Source organism: Bubalus kerabau, chromosome 2 (genome assembly GCF_029407905.1).
Source record: "Bubalus kerabau isolate K-KA32 ecotype Philippines breed swamp buffalo chromosome 2, PCC_UOA_SB_1v2, whole genome shotgun sequence".
Lineage (NCBI taxonomy): Eukaryota > Metazoa > Chordata > Mammalia > Artiodactyla > Bovidae > Bubalus > Bubalus kerabau.
Genome location: NC_073625.1, coordinates 18,569,617 through 18,588,305, shown reverse-complemented (window position 1 = coordinate 18,588,305; position 18,689 = coordinate 18,569,617). Strand labels below are relative to the sequence as shown.

Genomic DNA, 18,689 nt, shown 5'->3' with positions numbered 1-18,689 from the left:
GTCGTGTTGACCCTCAGCGACCCCATGGACTGCAGCCTACCAGGATCCTCCGTCCATGGGATTTTCCAGACAGGAGTACTGGAGTGGGGTGCCATTGCCTTCTCTGTCAATAAAGTACAGATATTTCTAAATAAATGAGAAAGGAAACAGGAACACAGAAAAGCAGACCAAAGTAGTATGCTTACCAAAAAACCATAATTGCCAGTTTTCTAAAATTAAGTACTGTGAGAATGGTGACTATTTTCCCAAACTTAAGATTTTGCAACCCAAGTACAGTATGATTATTGTTGTTTAGCCACTAAGTCCTACCCCATGGACTGTAGCCCGCCAGGCTTCCACATCCATCTTTCTTGGGATGGAGTGGGTTGCCATTTTCTTCTCCCGGGTATCTTCCTGACCAAGGGATAGAACCCCTGTCTCTTGCATTGGCAGGTGTATTCTTTACCGCTAGGAAGCCCACATTATGATAGCCTTCAGTATCAGTTCAGTTCAGTAGCTCAGTCATGTCCGACTCTGTGACCCCATGAATTGCAGCACGCCAGGCCTCCCTGTCCAACACCAACTCCTGGAGTTTACCCAAACTTATGTCCATGCCTTCAGCATAATAAAACATAATTTTATAACTTAAAAGTGCCCATGTACACTAGTTGTACTCAGAAAAAGTGATTCTTATATACCTTGTACTTGAGTAAAAGTACAATATTTTTTAACAAAAGTACTATAATTATATTTTACTGGTTCTATAAAGTAATTTTTACATATTCTTGACGTACATTGAGCTATAATTGACATATCACTTTCAGGCGTACAACATTCCATATGTATATACTGCAAAGTGGTAAAAACATTACATATTAAATGATAAAAGTAAAAAACGGCTAAAAATTATACTAAAATTGAAATTATCACTAGCCACTATTAGAAATTCCAGAAAATGTAAACAAAAGTTATGCTATTTTTTTCTCATTGTTCAACAACTGAACTCTACAGATAATTCCTATTTTTTCCCCCTAGTCATATGAATTCTTCCGTATGTTTTTTAAAAAGAAAATGTGCATGGGTATTCAAGATACTTGAGCATTCTCTCCAAATTTTGACATCTTTATGTTTCAGTAAGGTTCGGCTATTTTAAGTATCTGGGCAATAAAGCAGACTTGTTTTTGTTTTACTTGAAAGCTTTTAAGAAACTGAGCAATGACCCAGTATCGAAAATGTTTATAAATTCTGACTTCACTCCTCCAGTCCCCTTGGGCCTCAAATGGTAAAACGGTACCCTCCTTTCCAATCAACAATATCTTTTGAATGAAGCCTAAAACTTTTTAAGAATATCTCATAAACGAAATTAGAAATTAACAGTTTTCTAAATGTGAACTCAAAGACATTTAAAGCCTGTACTACTTCTATTCCCTCTACATATACACGACACACTGTCGAAAGGAGAATTCAAAAACTTAAGTTTTAATTTTGTGCCACTCTGACTTCAGTCCCATATTCATCTGTCGCTCCCAAAAGCGAATAATGCACTCAGAGTTAGGATGCTTCACATCGCACTTGGAATCCACAATTTTGAAAACTTGAGGGAACTTGCAGTTACCAACAACCTCAGCCGATTTTCTGTAACATCAATAATCATTACTAAGTCGTTTCTTTCCACACAGCCATGACGGCGGCCAAGTACATCAAATAAATACTGAGAAACTAATTGGAATACTGAGCATTCCAAACAAATGGAGAAAATTCAACCCTAAGCAAGGGAAGGATGGAAACCGCCTTGAAAGATCTAAGTGGGCGCGAGTTTAGGAAATAGCTCAGACTTAACTACCTGGCAGACGGGAGACGTTTTTGCACCAGCGCCACGGTGGGATCTTAGGCGTTTCGCGAAGTTCAGAGAACTGAATCAAGAAGTCAAGAACTACCGACGACACAGCAGCCTCGCAAACACTCCACCCAGCCCTTACAACGGCCACATCGCTCGGGACACGCGGCGGCCGCATCGCCGGGCGCGTTAGGTCCGCCCGCCCGGCGGGGCTGCTCACCCCTCGCCGGTGCCCGAACGCCATTCGAGCCCCGCTCCCGAGCCGCCCTCGCCTACCCGAGCGCCCCCAAGTCCACCCGCTCCGGCAGCGAAACAGCGGGGGGCCAGAGCCGGCGGGCATCGTCCGGAGAGCGCGGACTCTGCCCCGAGGCGACGCGGCGCGCGGACGGCCCAAGCGGCCCGGGCGGCTCAGCGCCTCGGGGCGCCTCGAGAGCAGCCGTCACCCCGGCGGCTTTCGGCGTTTCGCGCTCCGCAGCCGCGGGCTGCGTGTGAAGCTGAGGGGGCGGCCGGGCCCGGAGAAACCACTCCCACCAGAGCGGCCCCGGCCCCGCCCCCAGGATGCCGCCCTCCATCCCCCCGAAACAATCCGCACCCACCCATCCCCCACTTCAGCCCCTGCGGCCCGCAACGAACGCCGAGTGGCTTCCTTCCGAAGGCCCGCAGGATTCCATGTGCTCTTCACTGCTTTCGGGCGACAGACAACTGCGGGTCTCCCGGCGCGGGCGAGGCCGCGTCCGAGCTATGGGGCTTCCCCCTCCCGCTGCCTCAGCGTCACCCAAGAGAAGCTAAAAGTTCACTTTAGGCATCGGGGCTTTCACTCCCCTCGCAGGCCCCACCTTTGGGTCCAAATGCTGAACTTCGTGATAATTTAACATTCTCTCTTGAATTCAACCTGGCACCTTGCTGGCTTCTAAATCGCCTCTCCACAAACGCCACATTTGCCCCACAAACCTTGAGCATCCTTTGCCCGGCCAGTTCTTCAGAATCCAGATTTTCGAGGCGTTACAGCCGATACAGAACTTCCACCAACCTGCAGCCGAAGAAGCTTCAGGAAGGAAGCGGGCGCTCCTCAGACACGTGTACGTACGTACGTACGCACGCGGAGGAGTCTGCCCCGAAGATGTCTGAGCCTGCGCAGACAGAGGAGCCAGCGGCCTTGGGGGGCGGAATCTGAGGACGGGGGTGGGGGGAGGGGGCGATTGGACCCTGAGCATGGGTTCAGTGTCCCAATGTGAAAAGGATGTTCACCACATACGCTATTTGTACATGTGAAAGTGAAGTGAAAGTCGCTTAGTCTGTTGAACTCTTTGAGACCCCTATGGATTGTAGCCGCCCCCGCTCTCCCACCCGCCCCAGACTCCTCTGGCCAAGGGATTCTCCCAGCAAGAAGACTGGAGTGGGTTGCCATGCCCGTCTCCAGGGGATCTTCCCAACCCAGGGATCGAACCCAGGTCTCCCTCATTGCGGGCGGGTTCTTTACAGTCTGAGCCACCAGGGAAGCACACAGTAGACCTTAAATAAAGATCATTTTGTCAAATGGCTAAATGGTCTATGCCTGCTACTGGCATCCTTTCCACTCTGTTGGGGGCCTGGGTTCTCTTCCACAAAACTGAGTAGAGTGGGCACTGTGAAAAAAAGTTTCCAGGCATCCGCAGAAGGGGCCATTCTGGTACTTTTTTGATGACTGTAATTCAAAAAGTTTTTGAAAAACAGTGTTTGTTAGACAGCTAAAGACCAACTGCCTTAGCTGAAGCTTGTGCTTAGAGGTAGTAAACACTTCACAACAAGTTTGAGGGATGAAAATGACAAGATTTTAAAGACTTCTTGTGTTAATTATAGCATGGCCTATTATAGCCAGATTTAAGGATTATCTAGATCATAGAATCTAGCTACTCCAGTCCAGTCACTTAAACTTAACTTTCCACTCACAGGCCTGCACCATCCTTCTCTATTCATTTTGTAACAGGGAACCCAAATGATGCTGAGAGAGTTAACCTCGGCAGGTTGATAAGGAATCCAAGCCTAAGTCCTCTTTAAGGAGGAGGTGAACATTCTTTCTTTTTCACATTCTTTTGCCTTAGATAAGTAGGGCTTGTAGGCAGCAGTATCTCTTGTTCAAGGACATGTCTTTTTTGAGCTTTGGATGACCATTACTGGAGAAGGCCTGGGGAAAACTTCCACAGCCTTGAGCTCTGGATTAAGCTGTTCCTTCTGGCTATTCTCATGCTGATGTCATCCCAGGATGTATGTTACTGGGAAAGGGTCTGGGCAAAATTCTCACAACCTTGAGGTATTTTGTATCTATTCTCAGCAGCTAGTTGAGAAGTATATAAGGCCCTGCTTCAACTAGTGAGGCGGGTACTCTCCTGCACCCTTCTGATGTCTACGTCAGAAGCTTTTTCTGTCACTTTCACTTTAAATAAAGTCGACACAAAGTTCTGAGTGATTGAGACTGTTTTTGGTCCCAGTGTTAAATCTCCTTTGGAGGCCATGAATCTGGGGGCACCGTTCACCATTCACCATAAGCTATCATCTTGGGGGCTCATCCAGGATCTTCAAGACAAGGTAAGGACACTTGGAGTATGTCAGGCTGTATATTGTCACCCTGCTTATTTAACATATATGCAGAACACATCATGAGAAATGCCAGGCTGGGTGAAGCACAAGCTGGAATCAAGATTGCCAAAAGAAATATCAGTAACCTCAGATATGCAGGTGACACCACCCTTATGGCAGAAAATGAAGAAGAACTAAAGAGCCTCTTGATGAAAGTGAAAGAGAAGAGTGAAAAAGTTGGCTTAAAACTCAACATTCAGAAAACTAAGATCATGGCATCCCATCCCTCACTTCATGGCAAATAGATTGGGAAACAATGGAAACAGTGAGAGATTTTATTTTGGGGGGCTCCAAAATCACTGCAGATGGTGACTGCAGCCATGAAATTAAAAGACACTTGCTCCTTGGAAGAAAAGCTATCACCAACCTAGACAGCATATTAAAAAGCAGAGACATTACTTTGCCAACAAAGGTCCATCTAGTCAAGGCTATGGTTTTTCCAGTAGTCATGTATGGATGTGAGAGTTGGACTATAAAGAAAGCTGAGTGCTGAAGAATTGATGTTTTTGAACTGTGGTATTGGAGAAGACTCTTGAGAGTCCCTTGGACTGCAAGGAGATCCAACCAGTCCATCCTAAAGGAGATCAGTCCTGGGTGTTCATTGGAGGGACTGATGTTGAAGCTGAAACTCCAATACTTTGGCCACCTAATGTGAAGAACTGACTCACTGGAAAAGACCCTGATGCTGGGAAAGATTGAAGGCATGAGGAGGAGGGGATGACAGAGGATGAGATGGTTGGATGGCATCACTGACTTGATGGACATAAGTTTGAGTAAGCTTTAGGAGTTGGTGATGGACAGGGAAGCCTGGGGTGCTGCAGTCCATGGGGTTGCAAAGAGTCGGACATGACTGAGTGACTGAACTGAACTGAAGGACACTTAGAGCTCTTGTTCTTTTGTTTTCCTAGTAAACACATTTTCTGTTCTACTTTACTAACTCTCTGGTGTGCCTGCATGAGTGAGTGATTGAAAGCCAGAGATGCACAAAACAAGTGCGAAACTAGAGTTAATCTTGGCTTTGCGGTTCCGAGACGCCTCGTAACAACTGAAGGCATGCCCAAAAGGGGAGGCTGTAGTGGGTTTACACCGACCTACCAGTGCCAAGAGGGACCCAATGTCTCCATGAGGGGAGCGACCAGAAATGGGTGAAGCAGTGGACCAAACTTTCCTTTCTCCGTCAACTTCTCCTGGTCTCTTTGACCATTTCATAACTGCCTGGGGAATTGAAACTACTAACCTAATCTTTTGAATCATAGACTTTCAAGGGACTTGCCATCATGCTGTTACTTTGTACTATTACTTAGACCTCAAATTTAGATTGATAGTTACCAAGCACCTAGTCTTGCTAGAAGCCAAAAAGTCTTTTCATGCATGGCAGACAGGTGCATGTTCCCGAGCTGGGTGGAGCTCTGGCTCCAAGAATGTCTCTCAGGCTAGAGGTTGCTCTCTTAGCTGCCTGCCTCAGGGGCCAACGACCTGAAAGTGAGTCCTTGTCACAGCTGTGCCTCTGGTCTATATGGACGAATTCCTAGGTTGGGAATCCTAGGATCTGGTCAGATTGGAAGGGCAATGGGCTTCTTCCTTTGGTAACACTGGACCTTAGCAGACCAGAGGAGGCTCTCCAGTGGATTTTGTCTCTACTCCTTAGATATTCTTTCTGTGGAATCTGTGGAAATGAACTGGAAGGATTGGCCCTAATAGCTCGAGGACAAAAATCACTTTTTCCTTAGTGCCCGGCCCTTCACCACCTCTTTTGCTGTCACATATCACCCCAGGTGGCACCAGAAAAGGAGCAGAAATCAGGCAAAGGTTTTAATGGTGAGGATGCTATTTTCCACACACTTTTGCTGGGGTTTTTTTGTTTGTGTTATATCTTTTAATACATGGACTACATTTTCTTTTCTTTTCCTCTAATGTTTTGGCAGCTACAGATACTTTTGTTAACTAGTAATAGGATTTGTTCTTTCTAATAATAACAGATGAAAACTCTGCCATTTCTTCCACTTGACTACTAATTCAATTTCTATTTCTCCCTGTTTACTTTTTCGGAGAAGGCAATGGCAACCCACTCCAGTACTCTTGCCCGAAAAATCCTATGGATGGAGGAGCCTGGTAGGCTGCAGTCCATGGGGTCACTAAGAGTCTGGCACGACTGAGCAACTTCACTTTCACTTTTCACTTTCATGCATTGGAGAAAGAAATGGCAACCCACTCCAGTATTCTTGCCTGGAGAATCCCAGGGACAGAGGAGCCTAGTGGGCTGCCATCTATGGGGTCACACAGAGTCGGACACAACTGAAGCGACTTAGCAGCAGTAGCAGCATTGCCCTGATGACTCAGAGGTAAACAGTTTGGCTGCCAGTACAGGGGACCCAGATTCAGTCCCTGGGACAGGAAGATTCCCTGGAGAAAGAAATGGCAACCCACTCCAGTATTCTTGCCTGGTAAATCCCATGGACAGAAGGGCCTGGCAGGTCACAAAAAATCAGACATGACTTAGTGACTGAACAACAGCAATTGATTTATAATCTCATCTTGCTGCTGCTAAGTCTCTTCAGTCGTGTCCGACTCTGTGTGACCCCATAGACGGCAGCCCACCAGGCTCCCCCGTCCCTGGGATTCTCCAGGCAAGAACGCTGGAGTGGGTTGCCATTTCCTTCTCCAATGCATGGATGTGAAAAGTGAGAGTGAAGTCGCTCAGTCGTGTCTGACTCTTAGCGACCCCATGGACTGCAGCCTACCAGGCTCCTCTGTCCATGGGATTTTCCAGGCATCTTATGTTTAAATTTTTAGCATCATAAAAATTATTTAATACTTGAGGAAAGTTCGTCACACAACTAATACATAGAAAAAAACATTGAGTGCAACTCAAAAGTGAGTTCAATTGTCTAAGTTTATAAATGGGACCAAATGTTTAACAAATGTCCTTTAAAGTAATTTTTATAATTTACTACATTTATAAATCGAATAATAAGATTTGTAAGGCAATTCATTGTGAGCTTAAGAGTTAAGTTTATGATTATAGTCTACATTGATTATTTAATTATACAATTTCAACTACATTCCCAAGACTAATCAGGTAGATGTATTAAAGTGCCCAAATTCTCTTAAACATTTTTATACTTAATTTTTTTCTGTAATCATTACATGCCTTTATTTATTTACTTTAAGCTTTTTTATTTTGTACTGGGGTATAGCCAATTAACAATGTAGTGACAGGTGAACAGCAAAGGGACTAGCCGTATATATCCATGTAACCATTCTTCCCCAAACTCCCCTCTCATCCAGTCTGCCACATAACATTGAGCAGAGTTCCACGTGCTATATAGTAGGCCCTTGTTAGTTACCCATTCTAAATATAGCAGTGTATACATGTCCATCCCAAACTCCCTAACTATCCTGTCCCCCGATCCTTCTCTGTGGTAACCATAAACTCATTCTCTAATTCTGAATCTCTTGGTTTTGAAAGATGTTTACCTGCAAAGAAAATAATGATATCAACACAAACAATCTGGGTTATTTTTCCATGTAACTTCAGGGGTCAGTTTATCTGCTTTATGCTGTTTCTTTTTATAAAAAGAAATTTATATACAATTGTATACAATTTCGTTAATTTATTTTTGGCTCTGCTGAGTCTTCATTGCTGTGCAGGCTTCTCCTTGTGGTGGCTTCTCTAGTTGTGGAACATGGACTCCAGAGCTTTCGGGTTTCAGTAGTCATGGCTCCTGAGCTCCAGAGAACAGGCTTAATAGTTGTGGCACACGGGCTTAGTTGCTCCCTGGCGTGTGGGATCCTCCCAAATCAGGGATCGGACCGATGTCTCCTGCATTGGCAGGTGGATTCTTTACCCCTGAGCCACCAGGGAAGCCCCTTTCTGCTGTTTCTTAATGAACAGAAAGTCTCCTGGCCCAGACACCAACAGAATTCTTTTCCACAATCCAGATTATGAGGTGAGTTTCGAAAGCAACAAATATCCTGATGAATCTTTTTCTACTTGAATTTCACTGGATATAGGTGAGGATTTCATGTTTTCTTCCAGCCTGACTAGTCTTCCTTTGAGTCAACAGACTTATTATTTCCTGAGTTGGTTGCTAATTGACATCTGCTCTATCTGGGAACTCCTCAAACATTGTCAACTCATTCTGTCTCTTGTTACTGGGATGAAATTTTCTTTTATTCTATAACTTTCATCCTAAATGTGGAAATCTTGTTCTATTCTAAAATTCTATTCTAACTTTAAATAGGTGCTTTAAAAATAATTTCTAAGATTAACTCTGATTTCTTTTCTGGATGTCACTAGCCACCAAGTGTCACCAATGTGAATGCGTCTTTTTTTAATCAAAAGGCTGTAGGGTTAACAATAAGATTTTACCAAGGTAATGGTGAACTTTAAGTATAATCTACATCCCAGGCATGAAAAGTTTCATGTTGAAGAGTTGGCAAGTACTTTAGAGTTTCTGGAAACCGAGGTCTCAGGTGTTAAGTAACTTGCCCAAAGTCATATAGCTAATACTTTATTAAATATTTATAAGTAAATAATATTCTTTTCTTCCTAGTAAGAAATCTCTTACTCCCCACATACTGTACTCCATGTGAAACTAGATTGAAGAGAAATGGGCTATTGAAAGACTCAGTGTCTTTCTATACAGAAAGACAGTGTCAATTTCCAGATATATTTCATGGATAGTTAATTTATCTAACTGGGTTTTAACCCCAGACATCCTTCTATCAAGACATATCAGTCTGGGGGACTTCTCTGGTGGTTTAGTGATTGACTCCACGCTTCCAGTGCAGGGGACGTGGGTTTGATATCTGTTTGGGGAACTAAGATCCTGCATGCACCACAGCACTGTCAAAAAAATAGAAACATTGGTCTGTTCTCTTCTCTCCCTCTCTCTCCAATACAGAGACAAGATAAAACTAACTTTTGACACTTTCAAACAGTCAGATCGAGTTGATTTTCTGTTGAATATTTTCTAGTCCTTAAGGGCTTTAGTAAATTATTTTGGAGAGACACTACATTTTGTATGTATTACCAGACACTGTGCCCTTTACATATTCTTATCTTTTTCTGACAACAATCCTGAAAAAGTGGCATTAATTTCATTTTACAGTTGGAGAATCTGAGGCTCAGATCAGCTAATTTCCTAAGCACATACCGCTAATAAGGGATAGAGCAAGCATTCAAATCTAAGAGCTTTGGCTCTAAAACCCAGTTTCTATTAGAAATTTGAAAAGAATAAGTAATTTTTTTAACCAGATTTCAAAAGTAGAGGTAGTTTATTTGTCAAAGTTTTTAGCACCTAACAATGTTATAACCTTCATAAGTTCAGGTCTTTGATATTCTGTAAGGTAATTACTGTACTTTCAGGGCAGTGCTAGGCACTGGAAAAAGCTGCCCAACAAATGCTGTTGACTTAAATCCAAAGAAATACTTTCTCTTGAATGATTATTTATTAATTTCCTGGGAAGAAATCTATCATATAAAACTTTTCAGCATCTTCTCCAAATAGAGAGAATCATTTGGGTAATTTTGTTATTATATGGAAAATATGCACCCAATTCCTTAGGGAAAGAGTATAGTGGTAACTCTTCCATGACTTAAAAATGGCTGCAATTTCCATTACCCTCTTGGTGTGAAAATCTTGATACTGGGATGAATATGTACAGATTTAGTCCAAAACAAATGAGCTACTTGAGAGCAAAGAGATGGAGGCCTTGACTAACTCTAAGGTCAATATAAAACTTCTCTGATGATCTTAGATGTCGCTACTGGGATATGCTGAAAGGGCAGCTCCCTGAAGGACCCCCAAGGATGAGCACAGAATGAAGGACGGGAAACTGTGCTGACAATGGCCAGCATCTATACTCAGCCTGGCCTGAATGTGGAAGCTCTTCCAGACAATGTGGGATTATCCTGGTGTTATACTGGGGTTGTGTAGCCTTAGGAGGACAAGCTTGGGACATCAAACTGGAGAAAAAGACTCTTTTCTCTTGAAGAATCTCTACATCTTTAAGAAGCTAGATGATCAGTGGCTCTATCACAAACATTAGCATGGGTGCAGAGGTTGGGAGTAACAGGAGCAGTGCTGGCCATGACGGACCCATTGGCTGCAGAAGAAACCAGAAACAGTTCACTAGCATGCTGATCACTGAGTTCTTTCTCCGGGTAGCGTTCCTGAAGAAAAAGTGGCCCCTCTGTTACTTCCAAGGGCTTCCTAGGTGGCACAGTAGTAAAGAATCTGCCTGCAATGCAGGAAACAGACACAGGTTCCTTTCCTGGGTCGGGAAGATCCCCTGGAGGAGGAAACAGCAACCCACTCCAGTATTCTTGCCTGGAGAATCCCATGGACAGGGGAGCCTGGTGGGCTACAGTCCATGGGTTCACAAAGAGTTGAACACGACTGAGCTATGCGTGCATGCATCGCACTTACTAAGTTCCTGGAGTCCTTAGACAAATCATGGTTAGGGAGGTGGTCAGATTTAGCAAACAAAACATAAGTATAGGGTGCCAAGTTAAATTTAAACTTCAGATAAACAAGTATTTTTTCAATTGAAGTATGTTCTGTGTAATATTTATCTGAAATTCAAATTTAACTGGTACTTTTTTTATCTCTCAACACCTCACATCCAAAGTAAAAATTAAGGAATTTCTGGATAATTTTGTCAGATGAGGGTTTAAACATGGGTCATACCAGTTAATAAGCCAAAGTAGAATATAAAGAATATTTTGTCTATAATCTACTAGTATCTGTGCCTACTACTATTTTAGCACTGTACCCTGTACTGCAAGCATCAATTTTCTTAAGTCTCCCCCAATTTTCTGTGAGTTATCTGAGGGAAGGCATTGTGTTTTCCCCATATCTGTATCCCTGAAGCTCAATGCAGAACCTAAGATAGCCATATTTGTTAAAATGCCTGGTGGCTCAGACAGTGAAGCATCTGCCTACAATGCGGGAGACCTGGGATCGATCCCTGGGATGGGAAGATCCCCTGGAGAAGGAAATGGCAAACCACTCCAGAACTCTTGCCTGGAAAACCCCATGGACAGAGGAGCCTGGTAGGCTACAGTCCATGAGGTCGCAAAGAGTTGGACATGAATGAGCGACTTCACTTTCACTTGGGACTTAGCTGGTGGCTCAGTGGTGAAGAATCTGCCCGCAGTGCAGGAGACCTGGGTTTGATCCCTGGGTCAGGAAAAATCCCTGGAGAAGCAAATGGCAACCCACTCCAGTATTCTTGCCTGGAAAAATCCCACAGATAGAGGAGCCTGGCAGGCTAAAGTCCATGGGACTGAAAAGATTTGGACATGACCTGGCAACTAAACAGCAACAAAATGAATATTTGAGAAATTAGTTCCAGTTTCAATGAACCTGGGTGAATTGTCATTCTCTCCAGTAGAGGGCAGCTGTGCACACAGTACTGTATACAGCAACCTGTCCATTAGAGCGATACAGCCTTCTTAGCTTGAAAAATTGTAAACCATCAGCTCTCTAATTACAGCAATTCCAGCCACTCCCCACTCCCACCCCTACTCCTGTGCCTGTGTCAGTTCATACAGGAGCCAGATCAGTCTGTGGAAAAGGCTCACACATCTTCCAGTATTCTTAATGTTCATTGTTAAGACTTTGATCTAGATAGGGCCATACTCATCCCTACAGCTATATTGTGTTTTATATAGATGTTGACTAAGCTAACGACTAAGTGTTAGCACTAAGTGTCATACTAAGTCATGTTTGCGACCCCGCGGGCTGTAGCCCACCAGGCTCCTCTGTCCATGGAACTTTCCAGGCAAGAATACAGGAGTGGGTTGCTCTTTCCTTCTCCAGGGATTGAACTTGCATCTGTTCCATCTCCCATGTTGGCAGGTGTATTCTTTACCACTGTGCCACCTGGGAAGCCCCACACCTATATTAGTGGTTCTCAATCAGGGTCACTGTGACCTCCAGGGGACATCCGGCATTGTCCTCAGACTTGCTGGTTGTCACTTCTGGGTCAAGAGAGAAGTACCATTGGGAATACTAAAGACCTTTAATGTACTGGGTCCAGAGATGGTGTTAAACATCCTCCAATGTGCAGGACAGCCCCCTACAACAAAGAATTACCTGGCCCAAAATGTTAACATGGCTGAGGTTGGGAACCCCTGATCCATAGGATCACACTTTGTATTCAGTTTCGTAGTCACACTTAATAATGTATCACGGACATTTTCTCATGTCAAAACGTATTCTACCTTTTCTCTTTGTATTCTTCATTCAATAATAAATTTTTAAATAAGAAATGAATTTTAAATTTTATCCAGATATGTCCCTATCCATTGAGATAACCTAAGGTATTCTTTTACTAGGTTAGTAATATACACTATGAATTCATTTTCTAATGTTGAGTCAGTCTTATAATTCTCAAATAAACCTTTGTGATAAACGTTTTTAATCTCCAAGAACTCTCCTTTATCAACATCCTTTACAAAAAAATTTTTAAGGCAGTTTGAATCTTTTGCAAGTTCTTTGTGTCTTCAGATTTGAGGACAATAATTAGAAGTTTTTACATGGTCTCTTGTATTCATGAAATACCCGTTTCTTCTGGAGTGGGTTGTTCCACTTTGTTTATCTTAAAGCTTTTCTTCAGGCTCTTGTTTTGCTGTGACTGTCTGCTTTGAGTAACTTGTTCATGCATATTTTTCAATGACAGACTTGGTCATGCAGCATCCAGGCTGGCCCAGGTTCCCCAGGGCACCTCCGCGATGGCTTTTCTCACCAATAGGAGAGTAGTCAGGAATGTGCTGACAAACAGGATTCCATTCAGAGGGGGTGAAGATGGCACAGGTGGGAGAAGCCAGCTAAGCTTAGGTCCCTTATTTGCTGCAGCAAGAAAGCCCTGATGTGGCATCCGAGTGCTGTTGTGTATTTTGTGCCCAGCATGTCGCTCTGCTTGTTTTCTGCCTTTGTGTCTGCTGTGGGGTTGCAAAGCTTCCCTGGCTTTCATTTAACTTCTCTCGGATTCCAGTGCTTTCCTTGGCAGTCTTCCCCTTTTACATATTTAGAATTTTTTTCCGATCATATCTAACTTGCAAGCAAATGCCTCCTCTAGGTATTCTATCTACAGACAGTACAATTAATTAAATTATCTCATTCCATGACTTATCCCAGCTCTAACTCACTCTGAACTTGGAGTTCCTCCTAGAAACCATCGGGGGAGATGCTGTTCAGCTGTATATCAGGCCTTGATTTTGGACAATGGGTTTCTTATTCAGTTTCCTCATCAGGCAAAAAAAAATTTCCTTTTATGTATTTTCTAATTCTTCAGTGACACTCTGGCAGATACGAGAGAGAAACACATTTGCTTAGGTCACCACCTTGCGCAAGTTAATACGTGTTTTAAATTTCAAAATATATATTCGGTGTTCGCAGAGTCGGACACAACTTAGTGACTGGAAAACAACAAGAGTAACAAATATTCAATACAACCTTCTAAAATAAAATTTACACTGGTTTACACTTTTATCAATAGTAGATGAGCAGGTCAACTTCCCCATTCACATATCAGCTCCTGGCAAAATCTGGACTTTAAATTCTTATCTTCATAGATTCAAACTATTTTCATTTTCTTTTGATTTGTATTTTTGTCAAATATGGATTTTGAATTTTCCATCTTTGTAATAGCTTGTTAGTTTCTGTTTCTGTCAATTTTTGGTTTGATCTGCATTTATTGTTCTATTGATGTGTTTGCGGATTTTTATTAATTTGAAAATTATTTGTATATACCAAGTGTATTAATTATATCTTTACCATGTTACATGTATTTTTCCCAGTTTGTTACTTGTATTTGGTTTTTATTTATGACCTGTTTTGCTCCAGAAGTTTAAAAATAAGTTCTGTAGTCAAATCTGTCAACATTTTCCTTTATGGTTTCTATTTTAGTATATTGCGTAGAATACTCCTTTATCTACTTTCTTTTAGTTTTTTTGTTTCTTGAGATAAATGCATAACTGATCGATATTTGTTATTTATTCATATAAATATTAATATTTACAGCATTGAATTTTACATAAAAAGCTTCACAAAATAACCAACAATATTTTTTTTTATTAATGTTGATGCTCAAGGAAGAAATGTAGTTTAGCATTTAGGTTTGTATGGCCTTTGCAGTATTTGCCTTTTTCTACTGTATCAGATACCAAGAATCCATTGCATCAGTTTTATTGTATATGCTATCAATATAACCATATGTAGACAACTCACAGTATTGCCAGAAGAGAAAATAAAACTAAGCTATTCAGTGATAGCAAAGGCCTGAACAAAATCATGGGTATGGCTGGGAGTTGTTAATAATTGGTTTGATCAGTGCAGAGTGGGTTGTCACGGAATATGACAAGTAGCAAATTGTCTGTATCGCATTTATGTGAATAGGAGATGAATTCAGGTATTGCATGCTCCCTGGGGGCTGACAAGCCCATTACTCACATAATACACATTGTGCAATGATGGCAGAGTTGTTGTTACCCTGACAAACACTAATTCTTTGTTGTCTCTCCTTTGAATACATGAGACAACTTTCAGGAAAAGGAGTAAGTTTAGTGCATACTATTGAAAAAATGCTGAAGAAGTGCCTGTTATGGACTGAAATGTGCTCCCCACCCCCTCTATATTTGGAGATTGGGCCCTTAAGAAGGTAGTAACGGTTGAATGAAGTCAAAAGAGTGGAGCCATAATCTGGTAGAACTGATGTCCTAATAAGGAGACACTAGAGAGCTCTCTCTTTTGAACTCACAGAGGAAAAGCCACAGAGACACAGTGGAAAGGCAGGTGTCTACAGGTCGGGAAGAGAGGCCTTAGCAGAAACTGATCTTACCAACGCCTTGATTTTGGACTTGTAGTCCCCAGAACACTGAAAAAGCAAATCTCTGTTGTTTATACCACCCAGTGTGTGGTGTTCTCGAGCAGCAGCCCAAGCAAACAAATGTCCTAGCATCTTTCTTTCAGCCTCTCTTTTTATTAAACTGCGATCCCCTCTTGTCTTTTTTCAAGCCATTCTATTCAATCGTCAGTCTCATCTCTGTTTTTTGTTCTCAATCTTGCTCTCTTTCAATCACTTCTTATCATTTTTATCTTGCTAGCTTTTATTAAAATTCGGTCTTTTGCTCTTTAGATAAGAGACTGAGAAAAATGTAGTACAATGTTATTTCATTCTTTGAAAAAACTAGCTGGGAAAAGTACAGCTTAAGACTATGGTTTAGAACCAAATTGCTAAAATACCTTAGAATCCATGCACATTTGTATAATCTTCTTTGTATGCCCTGTATTAGCTTTATTCATCTGAATGTTTGGAAAATGGTGACCCTCACCATCAGTCTATCAGGGTTACCATTTCTATGCAAGAGTTGTTAAACACACTTAACTTTTTTTTTTAAAACCTCAGGAGTAAAGAATTCTGTCTTAAATATTATCATTTCAGTTTTTAGCATGATCCCTGAAAGAGACGAGCAGATATTTTAAAAGTTGAATTTAATTGTGTGCACACTAACTCTCAAAATTCTCATCAGTAATAAGCTCAAGTCACCAGAAAAAAAGATCCAACTGTTAATGATATACAAAATCTACTAAATGCTAGGCAATTCGTTCTTAATTGTAACTTGTTTTAAGACCTTTGGTAAAGCACTTAGTTACTGGGCTCGTTTTCTTGTCTATAAAGAACAGACACCCATTGCTATTTGTGTTTTTCCCTCAGATGTGTGGTTCAAAGAAAAGGTAGAGGAACAGTCAACAAGATGATCTGTAAGATTCCTTCCAGTTCTAATATTCTTTCGGTCATGTGTCACAATCCACAGCCTGTGCTGCACGGCATGCTGGGACATTCCACTGTCAGAAAGTGGCAGTGCTGTAGAAAAACCCCCAGGACATGAGCTCTCTCTGGGAAAAAGATGTGCCATCAAACCAACAAGTCCATGGAGATGCAACAAACTCCAGGTTACTCTAGGTCAATGGGTACTCTCCAAGAGGGGAAACTTGACTCAGAAAACTGGGCACAGCACAGGATTTCTGGACAGCAGTGATTCTCAGTGTCAGGTGGGTTTCCAGATCTGTAAGTCAGGGAGGACTCAGTCAGAGCAAGGAATAGCAAGAGTCCTGGAGGGAAGCTATGACCAATCTAGACAGTATATTTAAAAGCAGAGACATTACTTTGCCAACAAAGGTCAGTCTAGTCAAGGCTATGGTTTTTCCAGTAGTCATGTATGTAGGTGAGAGTTGGACTATAAGAAAGCTGAGCAGCGAAGAATTGATGCTTTTGAACTGTGGTGTTGGAGAAGACTCTTGAGGGTCCCTTGGACTGCAAGGAGATCCAACCAGTCCATCCTAAAGGAAATCAGTCCTGAATATTCATTGGAAGGACTGATGCTGAAGCTGAAGCTCCAATGCTTTGGCCACCTGATCCAAAGAACTGATTTATTGAGAAAGACCCTGATGCTGGGAAAGATTGAAGGCAGGAGAAGGGGACGACAGAGGATGAGATGGTTGGATGGCATCACCAACTTGATGGACATGAGTTTGAGCAAGCTCCAGGAGTTGGTAATGGACAGGGAGGTCTGGTGTGCTGCAGTCCATGGGGTCACAAAGAGTCAGACACAACTGAGGGACTTAACTGACTGACTGAAGGGAAGCAAGCAAAATACACTTAGTGAAGGGAACCTGAGTTATGGTCTACCTAGCTCGGATTCAGGGTCAAGCTTCTGCCCACCATGGATATATTGTTATACCAGCCTCAACAGGAGCCCGCAGGGAGCTCTGGAGCGTAAGTCACACCAAGCCAAATCAGTGTGAGAAAGTCAGCGCTGTTGGGTTCTACAGAGCCTTCATCTCAGCCATCTTTTGTTTAGGTACCAGGTGGCTGGTGATAGAAGTCACCAGAGATTTTGGGACTTCCCTGGTGGCCCAGTGATTAATACTCTGCCTTCCAATGCAGGGAGCATGGGTTCCAGCCCTGGTGGGGAAACTGAGGTTCCATATGCTGTGTGGTATGACTACAATTTTTTTTTTTAAGTCTGAAATTTTGGGAAACTCCTGTTTAATGTCTCTTCTGCAATGGATCTACTCTGGTGAACATTCATGGGGCATGCAAAGACCCCTCTCACTTTAGTGCATTCCTCTAGGCCCCAGGCTTACTCTTTCCAAACCTCTGACAACCTATTGAATTATTCACCACAGTCGATGAGCAATGGTGAACCTAGGGGATCACCACTGGTGGGAGTGGTCCACGCCTGTGTGAGCAAGAAGGGTCTGTAGAGAATTTATGTAGAAATTCTTAAAAGACAGGTCACGTTTTATTATCACTGGGCAGTGGCAATTATAACAATGTCAGTGTTAAACTATTTCTCCATGCTGGAGTGGACGGTTCCCACTACTCCCCTCCCAACAACTTGGTAAGTTCCAATAGTATCTGCTCAACCTTCCATGATACCATTACTCAGACATTTCTCTCTTCCACAAGTAGATGACCAGTTGTGCTGCCTGAAACTCAGCCCGTCAGGAGGGCCTCCACTCACTACTCTCCTTGAAGAACACTCCTGAATCAGGTTGGAGTGCAGCGCATTCTGTTTGTGGTCCCCTCTGACGAACTGAGGGCTTCCCTGGTGGCTCAGACAGTAAAGAATCTGTGCCTGCGATGCAGAAGACCCAGGTTCAATCCCTGGGTTGGGAAGGTCCCCTGGAAAAGGGCATGGCAACCCACTCTAGTATTCTTGCCTGGATAATCCCATGGACAGAGAGGAGCCTGTTCATGGGTTGCAAAGTATTGGACGCAACTGAGCAACTAACACACACACAAACATACACACACTGATGAACTGACCCATCCTTCCTCATCAAATATTACGGTAATTAAGTTTCCCTTGTTGTTGGTAGTTAAGGTCTACCACCTGGCTTCTGCTATTCCAGAATCCTGCCATCCACATTGTCATTAAGGAGGACAGTTCCGTAACAGCCTCTGGAATGGTCAGCCCTATGCAGTGGATGACCCTACAACCAAGTGTCTAAGGAGTGCTCTGTGCTCTCATTTGTACATCCCTTATTGCATAAGAGAAAGAAGCATCATCTGGACCTTCTCAAGGAACAAAGTGAGTCCTTGATTCTAAATAATTGATTCATTCATCTCTGAGCCTTCAGATACCATCCTGAGCACTCTGCCAAAGCACTTCCAACATCTCTGCTTCTTTTAATGTGGATTACTTCCCCCCCATGATTTCTAAAAGCCATCCCAAGAG

General features: G+C 42.8%; 1 protein-coding gene across 6 annotated transcripts in view; it reads right to left on the bottom strand.

Moving 5' to 3' along the window:
- The window catches only part of TEX15 (testis expressed 15, meiosis and synapsis associated), a 79,476-nt gene extending 76,540 nt beyond the window's left edge, over positions 1–2,936 (bottom strand). For 4 of the 6 annotated variants that reach the window (XM_055567146.1, XM_055567148.1, XM_055567147.1 and 1 more), the window contains exon 1: positions 2,768–2,936. Coding sequence is in view for 1 of the 6 variants with exons in the window: in XM_055567145.1 (XP_055423120.1) it covers positions 2,768–2,776 (9 nt within the window). In the remaining 5 variants the exon portion in view is untranslated. Of the gene's footprint in view, positions 1–2,092; positions 2,301–2,767 lie in introns of those variants that run through there. The other 2 variants (XM_055567150.1, XM_055567151.1) reach the window with 1 other exon arrangement.
- Between the last annotated feature and the right edge of the window lie 15,753 nt (positions 2,937–18,689).